Source organism: Ursus americanus, chromosome 21 (genome assembly GCF_024610735.1).
Source record: "Ursus americanus isolate L20-20 chromosome 21, mUrsAme1.1.p, whole genome shotgun sequence".
Classification (NCBI taxonomy): domain Eukaryota; kingdom Metazoa; phylum Chordata; class Mammalia; order Carnivora; family Ursidae; genus Ursus; species Ursus americanus.
Window position 1 is genome coordinate 45,462,765 of NC_142147.1, and position 22,352 is coordinate 45,485,116.

At 49.0% G+C, this 22,352-nt stretch overlaps 1 protein-coding gene across 1 annotated transcript; it reads right to left on the reverse strand.

Moving 5' to 3' along the window:
• Window positions 1-40: 40 nt before the first annotated feature.
• Window positions 41-15,081, reverse strand: LOC123782650 (cytochrome P450 2B11). Its single transcript, XM_045782941.2, has 9 exons — window positions 14,878-15,081; window positions 10,729-10,891; window positions 10,432-10,581; window positions 9,082-9,242; window positions 6,582-6,758; window positions 5,915-6,056; window positions 4,307-4,494; window positions 3,946-4,087; window positions 41-1,340 (listed from the first exon to the last, which is right to left on the reverse strand). Exons 1-9 carry the CDS (start codon window positions 15,046-15,048, stop codon window positions 1,150-1,152), a joined length of 1,485 nt encoding a protein of 494 aa, XP_045638897.2. The 5' UTR covers window positions 15,049-15,081; the 3' UTR covers window positions 41-1,149.
• Window positions 15,082-22,352: the final 7,271 nt, after the last annotated feature.

The following is a 22,352-nucleotide window of genomic DNA, read 5'->3' on the forward strand; positions in this document are numbered from 1 at the left end:
ACAATAAAAATGGCATGGATCACCATCTGACCAGGGGATGTCAGGCTTTGGATGTTTATTTGAGTGTCAGGGGGATTGAAGGGCACTATCAGGGAATCCAAGGCACCAGTTCAGAATCATGCAGCTCAGGCAGCCATGGGCCAGGGAGGCCCTTACCCAGAGGGAAGCAGTAGGGAGAGTCAGTGGGAATGAGGACAGCACGGCAGTGCACAGCAATGGTCTATGATGTGGATGAGCCTCAAAGATATCGTGCTGCGGGAAAGAAGCCAGACACGACAGAGCACATAGCGTATGATTCCATTTACATGAAATACACAGAATAGGCAAAGCCACAGAGACCGAAAGCAGATTGGTGGTTGCCAGGGGCTGAGGGAAAGGGGGAATGGAGAGTGACTGCGGACGGGTACAGGGTTTTCTTCTTGGTGATGAGAATGCTTGGCGCTAGAGAATGGTGGTGGTTGTACAACATGGTGTATGAACTCAGTGCTGCTAAATTATACACTTTAAAATGCTTAGTTTTATGTTATGTGAATTTCACTGTAATTTTCAAATATATTGGGCAGGGTGGGTGGGGCCAGGTGAAGATCTGAGTTTGCGAGCCAGGGAGAGAGAGTGTGAATCTTGTTCCTCCACTCCCAGCCACTTGACCTGGGACAATTGCTGCCAGTGCTTGGCCTTTGTTTACTCATCTGTAAAATGGGCACAATCATCGTCCCCACCCCATGGAACTGCTGGAAGGAGGATTCAAGTGAGATCACGTATGCACAGCTCATGGAGCACAAACAGTTGCTACACGAAGCTGGTGGTAGTTCTGAGGAAGGGAGGAGTCACTGGGGGAGGCTGTAGCCTGGGAGGCAACCTGAGCCAAGTCCCCATCTCTTAGCCCTCAGCTTTTCTATATACACCACATCTGGAGCTCTGTTAACAGAGGAAAGGAGACACTTGCATGAGTCTTTACAAGAGCTGCAGAATGATGGGCTGAGATGAGGTGGCAGAGAGGACTTTCCCAGGGACACAGCACCAAGGAGGGGAAGGACGCCAGCTGGCCATGGGTCTCCCAGTGGCAGGAAGATGCAGAGAGAGGCAAGGAGCTGTTCTCTGCAGAGGTGGGGGTACTTCATGATCCTGAAATCCTTTGAGCCCCTTCCCTCAGCAGCCTCCACGAGCCAGAAATCTGATCTGGTACACTGGGGGCACTCTGCCCACACCACTCTCCCGGGGGGTGAGGTCAATGTCCTCAGGGGCGACGGGGCTGGCCACAGAGAAGTTCTGGAGGATGGTGGTGAAGAAGAGAAATAACTCCATGCGGGCGATGCTTTCCCCGAGACAAATGCGCTTCCCTGTGGGCACAGAAGATCACCAGTGTGGGCACGGAGCCAATGCACAGCCTTTGCCCTTTCACGTCCCAAACCCAGATGTCTGTGTCCATTGCAACAGATTTGTATGGGATTTACCTTGAACCTGCATTTCTGGGTCGACTTTTAGGGCATTCCTGGGCCCTCTGAAACCAGGTGCAAACATTTGGGTGGATGGGCCTTGCACATTTTTTTAGGAGAGAGTCTGTAGCTACTGTTAAGATTTCCAGAGGGTTCGGTGGCCCCCAGAAAATAAAGGCACACGTCTCGTTGGATGTGTGTGTGTATATGTGTGTGTGTGTCTGTCTGTCCGTCTATCTGCCTCCACTGTGTAAGTGTGTGCACATTTCTGACAACATTTTTAATGTCTTTCATTTCTAATATGGGGAGAATAGTACCCATCAAATAGGGCTCTTGTGAGGCTAAAGAAATTAATATTTGTAAAAATTCTTAGACTAGCACCTGGCTTGTACTATGGATACTATAGGTGGTTATTGCTTTGTGTTTCTTTCTGGGTGTGTGTGGTGGGGAGTGTGTGTGTGTGTGTGTGTGTGTGTGTGTGTGTGTGTGTGTGTGGCAGGGAGTATGTGTGTCTGGGAAAAGTGTATGTGTGGTAGGGAATGAATGTGTGTGGTGGGGAGTGCGGGGGGAGTGTAGGGAGGAGTATAGGGGGGAGTGTGCATGGTGGGGAGCGTGTGTGGGAGGGGTGTGGGGGTGTATCTGGCACTGTGTGTATGTCTATCTCTGGGTTGTGATCTTATCTCAGTCTGAGAGCCATGGGCTTCAAGAGTTTTGGGAAAGAACCAAACTGCCCATAAAATTGCGAATGAGCCTGGCGCAAGTGAGAGGGGAGTCTGTGGCTTCCAGCAGACTCTCAGAGGTGTGAGAGCCCCCCAGTAGGTTATAGAGCACAGGCTGGATGAGAAAGGAGGACACAGAGAGTGGAAACCTCAGGCAGACACGCTGAAAGCCTCCTCCTTTACTTCAGGGGCTCTTATTCTGCAAGCTGACCACCTTGGAAAGGCCGTTCCAGACCATTTCTAGACTTTTCATTGGGCCTCCGTGAAGGTTTCTGGGGGGAAGTGTCCACATCTTTCTGGCACACCAGAAGTTAGGAAATATGAACTTAGGAATACTTAGAGCAGGGCTTGGAGCTAGTTCTCCTGCAACTGGTTCTGCAACCCAGCTCTTTCCAGAACATTCTGACCCTATTCTCTCCCTCTCACCCCGTCTTCTTCATCCCTGGGGCTCTCCATTGCGACACCTTTGCTATCCTTTTGCCCCTAACATCTTTTTGCTTTGGTTTGTCTTTCTTTCCTCCCCCGTGGCGATCTTGCCTCAGTCTTTTGCTCTGTCTGTACCTTGTCTCCCTCCTCTTTTGCCCACTTTCTTCAATTTTAAACTCCCTGTCTCTGTCCAATTGCATCTGATTCCATCTGAAACTCTCTCTCCCCTTTTCTGTCTCCCTCTCCTCTTCCTCACTCTATTGTCTCATGTTCACTCTGTCTCTTTCTGTCCCTGTGTCCCCTGTCACTATCTCCCTCTGCGTCTCTCTTTGTCCCTCTCTCTGTTTCTCACTCACTCTTTGTCTGTCTCTGTCCTTCTTTCTCTACATCTCTGCCTTGGTTCTGTGGTCCTCTTTTCTCCCACAGGATGAGGACCAAGGGCATTGGGGTTTTCTCTGGATGGGGCCAAAGGCAGAGAATGGGTATAGAGACAAGTCAGAGCATGTCAAGACCCTTCCTGCTTCCCCAGTGCCAGCAGGATAAATCCAAACACCCTCCAGCTTTCATGGCCCTCCAGCCGAGCTCTTCACCCTTGTACCCTTCTGTAATCTACACTCCAGGCTCCCAGGGTTCATCTCGCTTCTCAGATACACCATGCTGTCTACACCTTCAGGCTTTGACCTTGCTGTTTCCTCCACCTGGACCACTCTTTCTAGTGGCCAATTGATATCCATCCTTGTCTTAGCTTAGAAGCCAGTTCTTCAGGGAAACGTATCCCCACTGAATCACCAATAGTAGTCAGTCCTTCCTATTTTGTGTTCCCAAAGCCCCTTTTAGAGCATTTATCACAATTATAATTCATTGTAATAACAGTCACTTACTTTGCGAGCACTTACTTTGTGGCACTTACTTTGTGGCAAGCTGTTCTAAGCACATGGCAAGCATTGATTAATTTAATCAGGTACTGTTTTGCGGCCAAATGATAAGTGCCCACCTTCCCTGCCGGACTGTAAATTTCCCGGGGCAAGAACCATGTCTCCACATGATTTGTCCAGGGCTTTGTTTTCAGCCCCCAACAGAGCACTGAGCTCAAGAGTAGTGCTCAACAGATATATCTCTTGGTATAGAGATATAACCTCTCTAAATACTTTCCCACGGTCCAGTTCACCAAGATGTGCCTTTGGGACATGATCTTACTTCGTAAGCCCTCTCTAGGGTTACAATGAAGATGAAGCCGATTAAAGCAGGGAAAGCGACTGGCATATTCTAACTGCTCGATAAGCAAAGATCTCTCCTTGATTGTCCAAGGAGGGGGTGGCACCTGCTCTCTGGTGTCTGGGAAAGGGAGTGCAGGCCTGGCTTACCTATGGAGAAGGGGATAAAAGCTTCATTCTTCTTCAGGGCCCCATTGGCATCCAGAAAGTGGTTAGGGTTGAAGGCGTCTGGTTTTTCAAAGTAATGTGGATCATAGAGAGCGGAGTGCAGGATGGGAAATACTTCAGTGCCCTGAGGGAGGGTGACAAGGTCAAAAGATACTGCCATTCCCTTCCTCAGCCCACCCCTTAAAAAACAAAAGTAAAAACAAGAGGGACCTAGTGACAAAACCAAAACAAACAAAACACAACAAATAAACAAACAAGCAAACAAAAAAACAGGCCAAGTGCAGAGACTAAGAGAACCCAGAATGGCCACACAGGAGAGATGTGGGAGCCCAGCTGACCTCACCTTGGGAATGAGGTACCCTCTGAAGCAAGTGTCTTTGGTGACCATATGGGGCACGCCAATCGGGAGGAGATCCCCGAATCTCTGCATCTCATGGATGACTGCATCCGTGTATGGCATTTTGGCTCGGTCATCAAGGCATGGAAGGCGGTGTGGGCCAATCACCTGGTCAATCTCCTTGTGGATTCTCTCTGCACAGAAGAGTGGGGCCAGGGAACCTCACTTTAAAAAGACATTTCAGCAGGGACATTGCTTTCTATGGGCCAGTGAGCCAGGGAAAACATATAATAAATGGTTAGGTCATTGACACCCCTCAGAGCAACCAGCCTGGGGATCCAGTGGAGGGGGAAGCAAGAATTCTCACCCTTTGAAATCTAATAAATGTTATGAATTCTCCCCCACAGGGCACAGGTACACACACACACACACACACACACACACACACACACAATTTTGCATAGAATTTCAGATTAAGAACTCAAGACTATAAGCCTGTCAAAATTCTCCCTCTAAAAAGAGTCAAAAATGAACTAATAATTATTGTGTGTGTATTATAGATGGCACACTGAGCTAGGTCCTCAGGAATATAACAATGAAGTAGATCAACAGATTAACCCATGAACAACTGGATAAATTAATGAATACATAAATCAATCAACTTATGAATGAAAAGAGTGATGAATGGAAGAACATTACTGAATGCCTGTATGTATGTGCTTATTACTCAATAAATGAATTAATGAATCATTAATCATTGATTAATAAATGGCTCATAGACAAATAAACAAACCTGATTAACCAATAAATCATATAAATGGCTGGATGGCTAGATCTATAGAGGAATAAATAAATAAATTAATGAAGGAATAGGCAAATAAAGGAATGGATGGATGGATTGAATGTTAAATCAATAAATCAGTGATGAATAACTGAGTGAATTAATAAAAGAATAATAGATGGATGAAGGATGGGTTGAAAGAATGATGGAAGGGGCACCTGGGTGGCTCAGTTGGTTAAGCATCTGCCTTTGGCTCTGGTCATGATCCCGGCATCCGGGGATCAAGCCCCACATCAGGCTCTCTGCTCAGCAGGGAGTTTGCTTCTCCCTCTGCCCCTCCCCCTGCTCTGATGCGCTCTCTCTCAAATAAATAAAATAAAATCTTTTTTAAAAAAAGAAGAAAAGAAAGAGTGATGGAAGAATTCAGGAATGAAATCTAGGTCGTAGGACAGATGGATGCGTGCACCAACGAATGAGCCAATGAATCAATGACAAATAGTTCATTCGATTAATCACCGTTTCCAAAGACCAACAGATGAATCAATTAATCCAAATAAAGAATGGAAGTCTCCGTCCTTGGATTAATCATTAATAAGTAAAAGGACGGATGGGTGGGGGAATAGATGGGAGGAGCCGTGGGGGAACACACTGACATATTGCTCATCCATCCACCCATAGGACTGGCTTAGTCAGGAGCTCATTCAGTACGTGCAGGGCTCCTGGTAGAAGACATGAACATCGCCTCTCTCCTGCCGAAGGACGCCAGCCCCACCTCCCGCAGTCCCAAAAGCGGTCAGAAGATCCCTCTCCGTGGGCTGTCCCCGCCCACTCACCTGTGACGTGGGGGTATTTGAGCAGTAGCAGGAATCCGTAGCGGAGCGTGGTGCTGGTGGTCTCCGTGCCAGCGAAGAAGAGCGACAGCGTCGTGTAGATGAGGTTCCGCTGGTGGAACTCGCTGCTGGGGTCGGCCTTCTCCTGAAGCCAAGGGGAAGCCGGAGGGCTTTGCTGCACGCTCATCCCTCCCTCGGGGCGCCCTCCCCCCGCTTCTAGGTCTCTCACACCGTCTGATCCTTTTTCCTTTTCTGTGCCCTCTGTGCGTCCAACCGGGAATTCCTCTCCGTCCCTCTGTGCTCTGTCTCGGCTCCAATGCATTTCCCATCTCTCTGCGGTGTTTGTCTCCCCCCCCCGCCGCCCCCCAACCCGGGGCTCCCAGCCCCTTTAGGCCTCTGTGAGTCTTGTCACCTGTTGCCGTCCTTCGGTCCACACGTCCTGCGTTTCCCGTTTCTCTCTCTCTCCCTCTCTCCTCCTGACTTTCTCCTTTTTCCTCTTCCCGTCATTTCCCTTCTGCATCTCCCCTCCCTTTTTCTCCCCATCTCCTTCCTTACCCTGCGTCCTTCCCTCCTTCTTCCCCATTCCCTCCCCCTCGCTCCTCCCTTCTTCTCATCCCCCCCAATCTTTTCCTCCCTCCCGGCCCCTCCCATTTCCCTCCCCCAAACCCACTTTGTCCATGCGGATCAGATAGACGTCAATGAAATCCTGGGGCGAGTTGGGGTCCAGGGTTTCACGGTGCTTCTCCACCGCTCGGCCAATGAAGGCGTTGATTTCCTGCAGGTTTTTGTAGACTTGCCTGTGTGTACCGGGAAAGTACTTCAAGAAGTTGTGAAAAAGCTCAAACACCTGCAGGAGAGAAGGGGCTGTGAGGTCATCCTGGGGCTGAGCTGTGGGTCACAGGGAGGGGGGCCCTCCTGGGCCCTAACATCTGGGGCAGGGGAGGGGATCTCCTCTCCCTGTGTCTCTCTCTGTCTCTGTGGCCCTCTGTCTCTGTCTCTCACTCGCTGATTCTAAGTCTCCTTTGATCTGTTATTCTTCCATTTCTCCTTCTGCATCTTCCTCCACATCCTCACGATCTGCTTTGGTTGCTGCCCCACCTCTCCATCTCTCTCCTTTGCTCCTCTCCTTTCCTCTGGGTCTCTAATTACTCCGATTTTTTTTTTTAATAAAGTAGTCTCTTCACCCAACATGGGGCTGGAACTCACAACCCTGAGATCAAGAGTCCCAGGCTCCAGGGACTGAGCCAGCCAGGTGCCGTCTCTGCACTTCTCTTGTCTACTTCAGCCAGTTGATCTGTTGAGCTCAGGCCTCTCTGACTCCTTCCACCTGCCACATCTCCCTTGCTGCGCCCAAAACGTGCGTGATGCTTACACAAGAGGAACCTCCTGACTACTTAGGACTATATTTATTTTGAAACATATTTCTACCGTATCATTGGAGGATTAATGTAATACCTAACTTGTTGCAAATAATTGACAAAACAATGTGGGAACAGAGTACAGTGTAAAATTCTTTCTTAACCCCTCCTTCTAGGCATAACCATTGTTAACTCTGGCGAATCTCCTTCCAGAGTTTTCTCTCTCTGGTTTTCTATGGCAGGAGAAAAGTGAAATCACCTGTTAGGCTACTCAAAAATACTCACCCAGGGCCCCATTCCAGATTTTTGGAGCAGACTCTCCAGTAGGAGGTCATGGGAATTTGTATTTGTGACAGTCCTACACACGCATCTGACATACATTTCTGGTTAAGAACCATAGGCAGGCATAGGGCTCTGAAGTTTATTTATTTTATTTTATTTTATTTTATTTTTTAGAGAGAGAGAGAGGAAGAGAGAAGTGGAGAAGGGGCAGAAGGAGAGGGAGAAAGAGAACCTTAAGTAGGCTCCATGCTCTGAGTTGAGCCTGATGTGGGGCTCGATCTCACAATCCTGAGATCAGGACCCGAGCCGAAATCAAGAGTTGGAGACATAACCAACTGAGCCGCCCAGGTGCCCCTGAGGGAACAGAAGGCAAGCTGAGGACAAAGCAGAAGCTGACACCCTGCAAACCCCCTCCCATGGGATGTATGCAACATTCCTCAGGGAATGTTGAGGAGTTCCTGGCTGCCCTAAAGGACAAAGAAACTGTCCTTACTACCTACAGCCCATTGACAAGTCCTTGAAACAGGCATGGTGACATTCCTCTAGGAACTCAGCTGCCTCGACGTTAATACTTTGCTAAGGGCAAAAGGCAGTCCACCAAGATCCTGTAAGTCTACTTTAATGTATAAAAATTCCTTTGGAAACTTCCTTTATCTCTAACCCCCCTGTCCCCAAGATACCTGTTGGCAATCATCCCCCAAGCATATGGCCCACCGATATACATCTGAAGGGTCTCATGACTCAGGTTTTATTAGACAGTAATGAATGACCTTTTCCCAACAACAGCTAGCCCCCTCAAGGTCCTGGAAACCTTGCTTCCAAAATTCCTTAGAGACTTATGCTATCCGTAACCCCCTCCCAACTTGAGGGTATATAATGGGCCATTCCTCACAACCCCGGGGCAGCAGCTCTTTCTGCCCACGGGTCCTATTCCCATGCTTTAATAAACCACCATTTTGTGCCAAAGACACCTCAAGAATTCTTTCTTGGTCGTCGGCTCCGGACTCCACCCCACTGAACCTCACTTATATTCCCCAACCTCATCACCTGCAGTTTAATTTTTTAAACTTAATATATAATTGGGGGTATTTCCAGGTTCTTTGAGAAAGAGAAACTATATACTATTTTGTTTTAAAAGCAGAACATATTACTTTATAATCTGGGAGACATTTTTTAAGAAAAACAAAAGAGGAAGGAGAAATGGCAAAAACAAAGAAATGTCATTCCTTATTTTCATGTGTCCTTTGAATTGCTTCAAGCAAGGGGCTTTGCCAAAGACAGAGGTGAAGATTTGGAGAAATCAGGGACAGAAGAGGAGAGAGCCTGACAGTCCGCCTCATATTCTGAACCCTGTCTCTTCATCTTTGCCTCATCATACTAGGCTCTCCAGTCCCTGTCTCCCATCCCCTCCCAGTTGTCTCGGCCCCCCTTCTAGCCTGAAGCTGCATTGTTGGGCCCCCAACGCAGATTGCCCCTCTCCCCTGCCCTAGATGGCCACCGCATGCCCATCCTCAGCACCCTCTCCCTAACCTGGCTGGAGAAGGAGCTGATGAGTGTGAAGGACTGGTAGAACAGGTCCAGCAGCCGCAGGAACTCAGGATCTCTGTAGCCAAAGCGTTTTCCAAATACAATAGAACAGATGATGTTGGCGGTCATGGAGTGGAAGAAGAAGGTCGGGTCCTGGAGGGCTCCTAGGAGAAGGAGGCACGCGTCATGGGACACAGACTCAAACAGAGGCCTTGGGAGCGTTTGGCTACTGCCCCGTCTCTGCGTGTCTGCCCTACCTTGCCCAGTGACGGGAAAGAAAGGGAGACAGGAACAGCTAACAGGCACCAGCCCAGAGATGTGCCAGGCCCTATTCTAAGCCCTTCATGTATTATTTTTTTAAATTCCCACCACAACCCTGGGAGGAAAGTGCTGTCCTGTTATTATTTCCATCTCACAGATGGGCAGCGTTGCCCAGCTCCTCATCCCTGGAGTAGGGATTCAGATCCGGGAAGCCCAGATCCAGAAGCTGTGCCATTAGTCCCTCTCTGGTCTCTGCTCTGACCCTGGGGGTGGGGAGTTCAGTCCCAGGGGCAGGTGTTCAGCCAGTCACACGCGCAAATGAAAAAGCTCTGCTCTCCCTTCCCCTTGTCTGTCACTCCCCCTTCACCTCTTCTCTCCACCTCTAGGGCTCTCTGGTGTCCAGGGAATTGTCCTGTACTTTCTAGTTGATGTCCGTGTACATCCTGGCTTCCCTGACTGTGAGCCCAGGAGCGACATGTCATCAGCCTCTCTCTGTGGGCCTCACCTGTCCATCTTCTCTTGTTCCCTAGCAGACCCTTCCCTGAGCCTGTCTGTCTAATTTTCTCTGCCTTGGTTTCTTTCTGCCTCTCCCAGGCTCTTCCAGTCTCTCTGTGTCTTGGTCCCTCCACCTCTGCCTCTTTCTCCTTCCCTGTCCCTCCATCTGGGTCACTCTGTTTCTTCTGGTCTGTCTCCTGAGTCCTCTGTCCCTATTCTTCTATTCCTCCCAGCCTCTACATTTATGTCTCAAAATCCCTCTTATGGAAGGACCCTGTCATCTTTATGTCCCCTTTCTCTCTTTGCCTTCCTTTTATAAGTCCTGTTTTCGCCCTTGATAGATACAATTAATCCATGAGTTGGTTTCCCTGAATCCAAGTAAATGGCTAATATCTAAGCTTATGCCTTTGAGTTATTCTCGACATTGTATGCCCCACAACTCTCCCGGCTCCCTGTGTTCCTCTCCTACTCATCTCTGTCTGTCCCCCTGTCTGATGATCTCTCGGGAGCATTCTCTATCTCTACCTCTCTTCCTCTGCCCACAGATACCCCTTCTGTCTTCCTGCTGCCATGCACTCTGCATTCCCCGGGACTCACCCTGCGTTTCCCGCAGCTCCTCCACCAGACACTGAGCCTCCTCCTGAATCCGCTCCTCCACGCTCCGCTTCCCCATCCCGAAGTCCCTCATGGTGGCCAGAGAGAATCGGCGAAGGGCCTTCCAGCGCTCCCCATTGGCAAAGACCACACCTGGGGGTGTAGGGAAGGCATGGGTTGCTGAGGAGATTGGAAGGGGACTCCGGGTCCCTCTGCACCCCCTTATCTTCCCTTCCCGGATTCATCCTCCCCAATGCCCCTTCTCCATCATTCCCCTCCAGGTGACTTTGAGGCCCTTACCGTATCCCTGGAAGACTGGCTCTACTACAGCAATTTTCCCACGGCCGGAGAAGGACTCAGCTTGGTCCACCAGGGCCTCCCGTATGGCCTCTATCCCACATAGCATGACCACGGGCCTTGGCCCCAGGTACACCGTGAAGACATCCCCATATTTCTCTCGGAGCTGCGAAGCATATCCACACCGAGGGTTGCTATTAGTCCATATGCACCTATGCGGTCATCTCCGTTGTTAAGGCATAAAGACACTTATGTATAGACTGATCTTGCTGCCCCCAAGACCCTCACCCCAGGCTGCCTTTCCCCTTCCCAGGACGCAGCAACTAAAGGACTGACCCATGACCTGCCAGGGTCTGGTGATTGCTGCCCTAAGCAGTGCAGATGGTTAAATATCTCTTCCTCCTGCCCATACCTCTGAGTCCAGCCAGATCTCCCCAGCATTGAAACTGAAGGGTCATCAACCTGCGGTCTGCCTCCTGACTATTTCCCCCACCCTGAACCACCCACGTGGTAGACATGAAGGGAAGACAATGGCTTCTGGGATGACTATGAAGTCTGAGGAACCCGAACATCAGTGCAGCCACTTGCAAAATGGCTCGGTGGTGTTTATGGACACTAAGCACACGCAGACTCAGTGACTCAGTGGCTCCACTCCCAGATGCACGCCCGACAAAAATGTGGGTGTAGACTCACCAAAATACAAACAGGAAGATTCAGGGAAGCTCAGCAACAGGGGTAGAGAATAAATACATAGTGATATATTCACGCCGTGGAATACTGTGTAGCGATTAAAAAGAAGGCGCTCTACAGCCAACAACATGAACGAAACTCCCAGGCATAGTGTCAAGTAAAAGCAACCAGACACAAAAGTGTCCATAGGTCATAATTCTATTTATTTATTTATTTACTTACTTACTTATTATTTACTTACTTACTCAAATAACATTTTAGAGATAGGGCAAGCATGCAAGCAGGAGGGAGCGGGGTAGGAAGGGTGGGGCAGAGCGAGAGGGAGAGAGATAATCGTAAGCAAGTTCCATGCCCATCGTGGAGCCGGGATGTGGGGCTCTATCTTACAATCTTGAGATCAGGACCCGAGCCAAAATCAAGAGTCTGCTGCCCAGGGGCACCTGGGTGGCTCAGTCAGTTAAGCGGCTGCCTTCGGCTCAAAGTCATGATCTCAGGGTCCTCGGATCGAGTCCCGCATCAGGCTCCTTGCTTGGCAGGGAGCATGCTTCCCCCTCTCCCTCTGCGGCTCCCCCTGCTTGTGCTCTCTCTATCTGTCAAATAAGTAAATAAAATCTTTTAAAAATAAATAAATAAAAGAGACCGATGCCCAAAAGACTGAGCCACCCAGGAGCCCCGGTCATAATTCTATTTATATGAAGTCAGGATAGTGGAAGGGTGGTGACTGGAAGGGGACTGGAAGGGGGTTTCTGGGGACAGAACGTGTTGTTACTTATCTGTATGTCAATTACATGAGTATGTTCCGTTGAGAGAATTCACTGAGCTGAACACTTAGGGTTTGTGCACTTTAAGGGGTGATGTTAAACCGCAATTAAAGTTGACTTAAAATCATAAAAAAGTTAAGGGCTGCCTGGGTGGCTCAGTCAGATGCACCCAACTCTTGATTTCAGCTCAGGTCATGATGTCAGAGTGGTGAAATTGAGCCCCAAGTCAGCTCCGGGCTGGGCATGACACCTACTTAAGATTCTCTCTCTCCCTCTCCCTCTGCCCCTTCCCCCTCTTGCTCTCTCTCTCTCTCTCTCTCTCTCTCTCCCTCTCTCTCTCTCAAATGAATAAATCAATAAAATCTTATAAAAAGTCATAAAAAGGTTAAGTTTACTGCAAAATCTCTCACACTGATCTCTGCAAAGCCTCCTTACTATCTCCCTAATTCCATTCCCATTCCTTTTTAATCGGTTCACCACCCACCCCACCCTACCCTGAAGTCAGAGTAATCCCATGAAAATGTAAATTAATCAATACCCCTAACCTGCTCCAAACCTTCCAGGGCTTCCAGGTCTCCCACTGCACTGAGATTAAGATTTAAGTTTTCCAGGGCGCCTGGGTGGCACAGCGGTTAAGCATCTGCCTTCGGCTCAGGGCGTGATCCCGGTGTTCTGGGATCGAGCCCCACATCAGGCTCCTCCACTATGAGCCTGCTTCTTCCTCTCCCACTCCTCCTGCTTGTGTTCCCTCTCTCGCTGGCTGTCTCTATCTCTGTCAAATAAATAAATAAAATCTTTAAAAAAAAAAAAAAGATCTAAGTTTTCCACCATGGCCCCATGACCCATCAGCTTGTCCTCCCCCTCACCCTTTCGCACACTCGGATCCAGCCTCCGTGCTGCCCCCCAAACATGCTGAGCTTGCTCCTGCCTCTCACTGGCGCCTTCCTCCTGCATCTTTCAGAGTCTCTGCTCACAAAGCGAGACTGAGCCCTTCCTTTACCATTCAATCTAAAATAGATCTGCCCCTTTCCAAAACAGCACCCCACTTTCTCTTAATCATAGCTCTTGTCTACTTCATATCTCCTTATTTATTTGTCTTGTATGCCCTGTCCAAAGTCACATCATCAACGCCTAGAATATTCCCAGGCACGCAGAAGGTGACCTGTAAATTATATTGAGTGAGTGAATAAATGAGTGAATCAAAGTAGCTGCCATTTAATGAGCACTTACTATACCCCAGGCTTTATGAAATATGCCACCCAGTCCTCAGCAATGTTATGAAACACACGTTCTTATTACCATCTTATTTTACAGAGGAGGGAACTGAGACTCGATGAGTAAGAGTTGATCTAGAACACAGAATCCATGTCCATCTGACTCCAGAAAGATCTGGGAGCAGGGCCATCCTCCGCAAGCTGTCCCATCATGACACCCACTAGCCCATTCTCTCCCTCCGTATCTCCAAAGATGATATGAGAATGGAGGATCTCGGACCCCTAGAGAATCCAGGAAGGTCCACGGAAGAGCTTTAGGGGGTTTGGAACTCTCGAAATTGTATGCAAAAATGTTTGTGGACGTTGGAAGGGAGGGAGCCCACAGCTTAACCAAATTCTCAAAGGGTTTTATCATCCCACCCCCCCATTGTTAGTCAGTTCGGCCTAGGAGGGCATTGGAGATGAAGGCACTTGATGCCGGACCCAGTGTTCTCTCTGGGCAGTCCCAGCTGTGTGACTCAGACAAGTGACCTCCCCAGGCTGAGCCTCACAGTCCCTAGCTCGAGGATGGGGATGGTACCTCACCTAGCCCGCAGGGCTGTGGTGAACCAGACCTGGTGAATTCCCACAGCAATGCAGATAAATTCTAGCCACGTAATTCTGAGCGAGGAAATCGAGTCCGAGACTTTACAGGAAAGCACCGTGCCCTTGTGATGCATTGAAGACAACGAGAACTAAGTCACGTGTACTTGAGGCCTCCGCATATGTGGGAAAATTCTCTCTAGTAAAAGCGAAGGGATGGCCAGGCTGAGATTCAGGCGTGTGGTCTCCATGGGGCAAGGGGTAGACAAAGGAGCAGGGCAGCTGGAAGTTACGGTCAGCCATCCTGTTCCTCTTGGGAAGTGGGTCCGTGGGTGTGGACAACATTATTAATAAATAAATGGATCATCAGACAAGAAATCATGCCTGGAAAGCAGTGATCCGGGGCCTGGTAAATACTCTAACGTTAGCTATTATGGCTCATTCATGGTCATTATTGCTAAGCCCTCTGTGCCTGGCCTCTCGTCCTCCTCTCCCCTCCTCCTCCTGACACCGACAGGGACCCGGGCCAGTGTTTGACCTCTTTCTTTGACAGAGGAGAGACCTGTTTGATTGGTGACACAGCTCCTCTTTCTGTCTCCTCCAGTGCTGGGCAGACACCCACCGAAGAGTGGCAGAGGAATGAAACCCTACGCCATGGCTCACACCCAGACACGTCTTCAAACTCACTTGCCGGCTCCAGGGACAGTGCCCACACACGTCAACTGAGCAGGGGCACCTGACTCTGACCACCATCCGGCAGGCTGCACCTCCGCGCCCCTGCCTCACCCCGCCCCCGCTTCACCCCGCCCCCAAGCCTGAAAAGATGCCTTCGCTCCTTCTGGTGAGTGCTCCCCAAGCACAGAGGCAGGGAGCCACCCTCAGATCCCACCCAACCTGCATCTCACCCTGAGGAAGGATTTGAGTAAGCCTCTTCTGTCCATCTGAAGAACGTTCCCCAAGAAAGGCAGAGGCCGGGGGCCTGGCGGGAGGCGGCCATAGGCCTTCGGGTGGCCCCTGACCAGCAGAAGCAAGAGTCCCATGAGGAGAGCAAGGAGGAGAAGGACGCTGAGCTCCATGACTCTGTCCGGCTGCGGTCCTCCCAACTGCAGCCTCGCGCTGGGCCTTTTATCCTGAGCCTGCCTCCCCACCAGGTTATGTAACTTCATCCCTCCCCGCCTCCCTTCTCATCACGGCCAAGAGCGTGAACTTGAGAGAGTGGTACTAACAGACCCATACTTCCTGCTCGGGCAACCCTACCTGCTGGCAGAGACAATGTGGTAGCGATTCCAAAGTCCACATGAGTGTGTGTGTGGCACGCATGCTGTATTTTTCTTGCGGGCTCCAGGGAGCGTGCACTGTCCACTTGTGCGCACACGCTAACACACGCTCCCCGGTGCCTCCTTGCGCCAGTGTGTGCGCGCGTATGACTTTACATGTGAAGCGGTGTTTGCGTGGAAGTGAACGTGCTGATGTGTGAATCCGCGTATGCATGAATGAATCATCTGCACATGAATCCGTGTGAGGCTGTGTATATAGTTCTGCATGTGTATGGGCTTGTATGTATTTATGCGGCTTCAGATGTGAGGCTGGGTTTGCATTTGGGAGGCGGTGGCCGTGGGGAGGGGGGCGGTGTGCGTCCCTGTGAGTCTGTGTGTGCCCGCGGGTTCGTGCATCTCCCAGTCCCTGTCTCTGTGGGGCCTTCAGGCGCTCGGTGGCTACCTCCAACCCTCCATCCTTCACCCTCCCTGGGCAACAGCCACAGATGGGAGTGACGGGGCAACAGGACGCGGGGGGGGGGGGGGGGGGACACGGAACTGGCGAGCCTCAGAGGTGCAGAGACAGAGACTGAGGCCCCTGGCTTTCGGATGGCTCTGAGCATGGCCGGGCGCTTCTCGCTCTGCCTCCAGCTCTGCCTCCACACTGTAGGATGGTTCTCTGACCCTCTCTCTGTGACTGTCTCTCTCTGGCTCTCTCTCTCTCTCTGTCTTGGTGTCTCTGTTTCTGCCTTTAGACTCTGAGCTATCTAAAATAAATAAATAAATAAATCGTCAAAAGGGAATGGGGGTAGATGAGGCAGCAATGGTCTTGCAATGTTGGGTAAACCCTTTGTGGGACCGAAGACCCTGACCCCAGCAGTTGACTCATAGCCCTCTGACCCAGGAGAAAAGGACTGATAGTTCTGATATTTTGAATTCAGGGGTAGAACCTGAACTTTTCGGACCTGAGAGAGGTGCCACGATGGACTTTCCTGACCCAAGTCCTGGCTCCTGCTCTGCCCTGTCATCTGGCACAGAGCTTGGACACCATTCCAGCTCCAGGGAATACCGAGGGGGCCCCGTGAAGGGCTTTACACAGAATAACTAACTCAATGCTCACGCTTTGAGGTAAGTATGGCTGTCATCCCCACTTTATAGATGGGGAGGGCAAGGCACAGAGAGGTTTAGGGTGTTACCCAAAGTCACACAGCAGGTTGGAGTTGTATTGTTCAATATGGTAGCCACTTGCCGCATGCAACTATTAAGCACTCAAAATATGGCTAGTAGAAAATGTGAAATTTAATTTTAAGTAGAAATGGATACTCAATTCAGTTCTTGGAAACTTCTAAGTACATTTGGAACAACTTGGATATGTGAATCTACTTTTTTGGTTCTAAATCTCTTGAAATCTAAACACAGATCAAGTATTTCTTTTTTTTTTAAGATTTTATTTATTTATTTGAGAGAGAGCGAGCACAAGTCAGGGGAAGAGGCAGAGGGAGAAGCAGGCTTCCCACTGAGAAGGGAGCCCGATGTGGTACTCGATCCCAGGACTCCCGGGACCATGACCTGAGGTGAGGGCAGACGCTTAACCAGCTGAGCAACTCAGGCATCCCAGATCAAGTATTTCTGAAGAAAAGTCAAAGTGTCGACAAAGATGTTCCATAAGTACAAAGTACATACAGGATTACAAAGACTTATAATGAGAAGAAGATATGCCATGAGGCAGAGGCAAGACAGAGAGAAGCCAAGAAATAGACGAGGCCTGTAACATGGGGATGGAGGCAGGCGGTGGGGGAACAAGAGAGACAGTAAGAGAACAGAAGAGCAAGAGAGGGGCAGAGATACAAAGACACAGGGACTGGGTCTGTGGGGGGGCGCAAGCAGAGCTGGGTAAGTGAAAAGAGCTGGTTTTCGTATGTAAAAGTATAGTTACTTTTTTTTCATTTGTAATAGCTTTCCCGGGGTATAAACGACATATGATAAGCTGCATGTAAAGTACAATTTGGTTGAATCTGAAATATTGGGCACCTGTGAAACCATCATCACAAACAAGATGACCTGCAACGATCACCCTGAAAGTTTTCTCACTACCTTTTGTAACGCTTCCCTTCCCGTTTTTAATCCCCTCCCCAGGACAACCGCTGAACTGTTGTCACTAGAGATTAGTTTGCACTTTCTCAATTTTATGTGAGGCGGAGTCATGTGGTTCTCACTATGTTTTGGCTGTCTTCTTTCCACTCTGTATCATTATTTTGAAGTTTGAGGTAAGCTGGATAGTGGCCTCCCGAATATGTCCTTGTCCTAATCCCCATAACCTGTGACTGCTACCTAATATGGTAGGAGGGATTTTGTAGATGGGATTAAATGAAGGACCGTCAAATGAGGAGTAGGCCATGATATAATCACTTGGCCAATTATAAGGAGGCCAAGTACATGAGCTCACCACTCATCATCATTCATCACGCATCATCAAGAAAATGCCGATCTAAACTACAATGACAGGGGCGCCTGGGTGGCACAGCGGTTGAGTGTCTGCCTTCGGCTCAGGGCGTGATCCCGGCATTATGGGATGAGCCCCACATCAGGCTCCTCCGCTATGAGCCTGCTTCTTCCTCTCCCACTCCCCCTGCTTGTGTTCCCTCTCTCGCTGGCTGTCTCTATCTCTGTTGAATAAATAAATAAAATCTTTAAAAAAAAAAACTACAATGACATATCACCTCACACCTGTTAGGATGGATGTTATTACAAACACAAGAACAGGAGCGTCTGGCCAGCTCAGTCGGTAGAGCATACGACCCTTGATCTCAGGGTTGTGAGTTTGAGCCCCACATTGGGTATAGAAATTACTTTAAAAATAAAAAGACAAGAAGTTGATACAACGAGTGTTGGTGAGGATGTGGAGAAAAGGGAATCCTTGTGTACCATTGGTGAGAATGTAAGTTGGTGCCACCGGGGTGGAAAACAGTATGGAGGTTCCTCCAAAAATTAAAAATAGAACTACCTGGAATAGGAGCTTGCTCTGTCCACGCCACACATTGACCTGGTATGGTAATACTTCCAGGAACGGTGCACCCCCTCAGGGGCAATACTAATGGTAGAAAAAGAAAAAAAAAAACAGAACTACCATAGGATCTAACAATTGCACTTCTGGGTATTTATCTGAAGAAAATGAAAACATTAACTTCAAAAATACCTGAACACACGAACACACACACACACACACTCACACACACACACCATTTATTGCAGCATTATTTACATCAGCCCAAACATGGAAGCAATGTGTACTCTGCTGTTGCAGGGTACTATATATTTATAGGTGTGCTATAAATGTTACTTACTGAGGTCAAATTGGTTGATAGGGCTGTTCCCTGCCACTATATCCTGGCTGAGTTTCCACCCACTTGTTCTATAAATTATTAAAAGAGGGGTAATCAAATCTCTGAGTATAACTGGGACTTGTCTATGCCACTTTGCAGTTTTATTTGTTTTTGCTTAATGTATTTTGAAGCTCAGTTATCAAGTGCATACACCTTTGTGCTTCTGACCCCACATGCATGGGAGTGAGGCAAGATCAATGCTTTATCTGAGTCTGAAAGTCAAAACTGCCTGGCCCAACTTCACCACATACACTTCTAACCCAGGAGGAGGGGACTGACAATCCCGATACCTTGAATTCAGGGGTGGAATCTGTACTTTCCTAACCTTGGAGAGGTGCCACTGTGGACTTTCCTGACCAGAGGTCCTGGCTCCTGCTGTGCCGTGTGATCTAGCACTGAGCGTGGGGCCTCATTTCAGCCCCAGGAGTCACCGATAGGGAGCATGAAGTGCTTCACACAGAGTAACTGGCTTAAAACTCACCCTCTTGGGGTGCCTGGGTGGCTCAGTTGTTAAGTCTGTGCCTTCAGCTCAGGGTGTGATTCCAGAGTCCTGGGATCGAGCCCCACATCAGGCTCCTCCACTGGGAGCCTGCTTCTTCCTCTCCCACACCCCCCGCCTGTGTTCCCTCTCTCGCTGGCTGTCTCTCTCTCTCTGTCAAATAAATAAATAAATAAAATCTTTAAAAAAAAAAAACTCACCCTCTCAGGTAGGTTTTGCTGTTATCCCCATTTTACAGATGGGGAAAGTGAAACCCAGAAAGGTTAAGACCATGCCCAAGGTAACACAGCACTCTAGAAGTAAAATCACGTGTCAAACCCAGTCTCATTGCAGAACAAGCTGTTCAATCACTTCACTCTACTGCCTTTCTGAGAGAGACGCAGAGGCACAGAGAGAGCAGACAAGAGGCAGAAGGAAAAAGACCCAGAGGTGAGAGGCAGAAGAGGACAGTAAATTCCAGGGAAAATGGATTCTTTGGAAAAATAATCAAGGGAGAGACTGGATTGAACAAAGGCAAACTGGTTCTTTTCTTGCAGGACTTCTCAGGGCCTTTAGAATGCTAATTTGCACTAATAACCCAGCAAAAGGGGAGGAGGGTTGACAACAGCTCCTCAGTACATCTGACTTCATTTTTTTCTTTCTTTCTCTCCTTTTTTTTTTTTTTTTTTGGAAGACCCATCACCACCTCCAGGTCTAGGACTCTAAGGGGACACACTCTAGGAAGCGCTCATGTGTCAGAATAAAGCACTAATTTTTAGAGTCAGACAGACTCAGTCTCAAACTTCAGGTTTGCCCTATACTTGTCATGCCAAAGACACCTAGGCAAGTGTCAGCTCCTTGTGAATCTCAGGTTGCCTCCTGAAAAGTGTGGATACCTAGCCCATGGGGTCACTATGAAGATGGAGATGAGACCCAATACACGTGGCCTGGCACATAGTAAGTGCTCAGTGAAAGCGCAGTGGCCACAGGAGAGACCCAGAGGCCCAGAGGCCAAGGCTAAAGGGCGTAGAAGCTCAGACAGACCCAGAAGGAGGGACTTGTGATGACCAAGATGGCAGAGAGTGAGAAATCTGATGGTGAGACAGTGAGACACACGACAAACACTTACTCATTCCTTCAACAAACATTTATGGGGGCACCTGTGTGCCGGGCCCTCACAGAACTAACGTGCTAATGGGCGGAACAGACGACAACGAGACAGAAATAAATACGGAGTAATTCCAAGTGGCGGGGTGCTATTCAGGCATCGTGCCCTCAGTTGTCCGCCCTGGTTGGTTACACTCCAGCGTTCATTGTGGTCGGTCAGGGGCTACACGTGCTGAGAGTAAGGCAGGTGAGCCTCTCCGTGGAAGTTTCACTCACCTGATACCTGAGGCTGATGTGGCAAAGAGGCAGGCGGAGCGATGACGACGAGATGGCCGGAGAGACACGAGAGCCCAGAGACTGAGGACAAGAAGACAGACTCGTGGAGACCTGAAGTCTCACTGAGAGGCAGAACAGGAAAGACATGGGTGCTGAGAGACTAGTGAGGCCCTGAGGGTGTAGTGAGGGTCAAGAGAAGCTAGTGAAGGGCTGAGGGACTAGTGGGGGGCAGGAGGAGCTAGTGAAGGGCTGAGCAACTAGTGAGGGGCTGAGTGAGGGACAAGTGAGGGGCTGAGGGGCTAGAGAGGGACTGAAAGGCAGGAAGAACTAATGATGGGTTGAGGGATTAGGCAGCGACTGAGGAACTAGTGAGGGCCTGGAGTACTAGTGAGGGGCTGAGGGACCAGTGAGGGGCTGAAGGGGAAGGGGGAAGCTACTGAGGGGTGGGGGAGGTAGTGAGGAGCTGAGGGACTAGTGAGGGGCAAAGAGAGCGAGTGGAGAGCTGGGGCAATGAGAATTAGGAGCCAGGCTGAGAGGCTGAGAGAAAGGCCATTCAATGCATCATGGCCCAGTGGTTAACTTGGGTTCAAGTCCCAGCCCCAACACTTTCTATATGACAGCTGGAGGGTTACTTAACCTCTCTGGGTCTCTTTCCTCATCTGTAAAATGGGTATAATTATGCTCCCTCCCTATCCCCAGGGACGCTGTGAGATTTCAGTCCGTTATGTGTATAAAGCACTTAGATCCTGGCATATAGTATGTGCTCACTGAACATTTGTCTTTCTGCTAAAAGCTAATTCATGTGACAAGAAGTTTGCTACAAATCTTCTTTGGCCCATTTACACATCACAGTGCACTATGGTGCCATGGGGGCTCTTAGGATAATGTTCTTTACTGCATAAAATTGAATTCCTGAAATAAGCCAGACATAAAAGGTCACATATTGCCCATGATTCCATTTGATAGGAAATGTCCAGAATAGGCAAATCCACAGACACAGAAAGCAGATCTGTCTTTGCCGGGTACTCAGGGAGGAGGAATGGGGAGTGACTGCCTAATGCTACAGGGTTTTCCTTTTGGGGTGTTGAAAAAGTTCTGGAACTAGCTAGTGGTGTGGTCGTACATGTACTTAATGCCACTGAACTATACAATTTCAAATAGTTAAAATAGTAAATCTTATACGTATTTTACCACAATTTTAAAAAAATTAATTCATAGGATTCCCACAAAAATTAATTTTATTGGAAGTTATCAGATTTTTTAAAAAATATTTTATTTATTTATTTATTTATTTGAGAGAGAGGGCACAACTGGGGTGAGTGGGGAAGGGGCTGGGGGAGAAACAGACTCCTCACTAAGCAGGGAGCCAGAGGTGAGGCTTAATCACAGGACCCTGAGATCATGACCTGAGCCAAAGGCAGACCCTTAACCAACTAAGCCACCCAGGTGCCCCAAAAGTTATTTGGTTATTTAAAAATAAACAAAATGTGTGATGACATCTGACCATGTCACTCCCTTGCTCAAAATCATTCCATGGCTCCACAGTGCACTCAAGACAGAGTTCAAGTTCTTAACATGAATAAAAGGACCTCACATGGCTGGCCCCTCCTGGCCACTCCAGCCTTGCCTCTAACCACCTCCATAGGCTCCAGCAAAATGCAACGTTGTCCAGTTTCTCCAGGGCACCAAATTCTCTCGTCTCCAAATCTTTATCCATGCTCTTTCTTCTTCTCTTCTCTTCTCTCTCTAAATTGATCAACCTCTACTCATCTCAAATATCAGTTCAGACTTCTCCAGGTAACCTTCTGGAAACCTTCCTACTTGTCTTGGTCAAGAGCCTCCTCTGGGTTTTCCCCTCATCAACCAGAAGAGTCCATGGT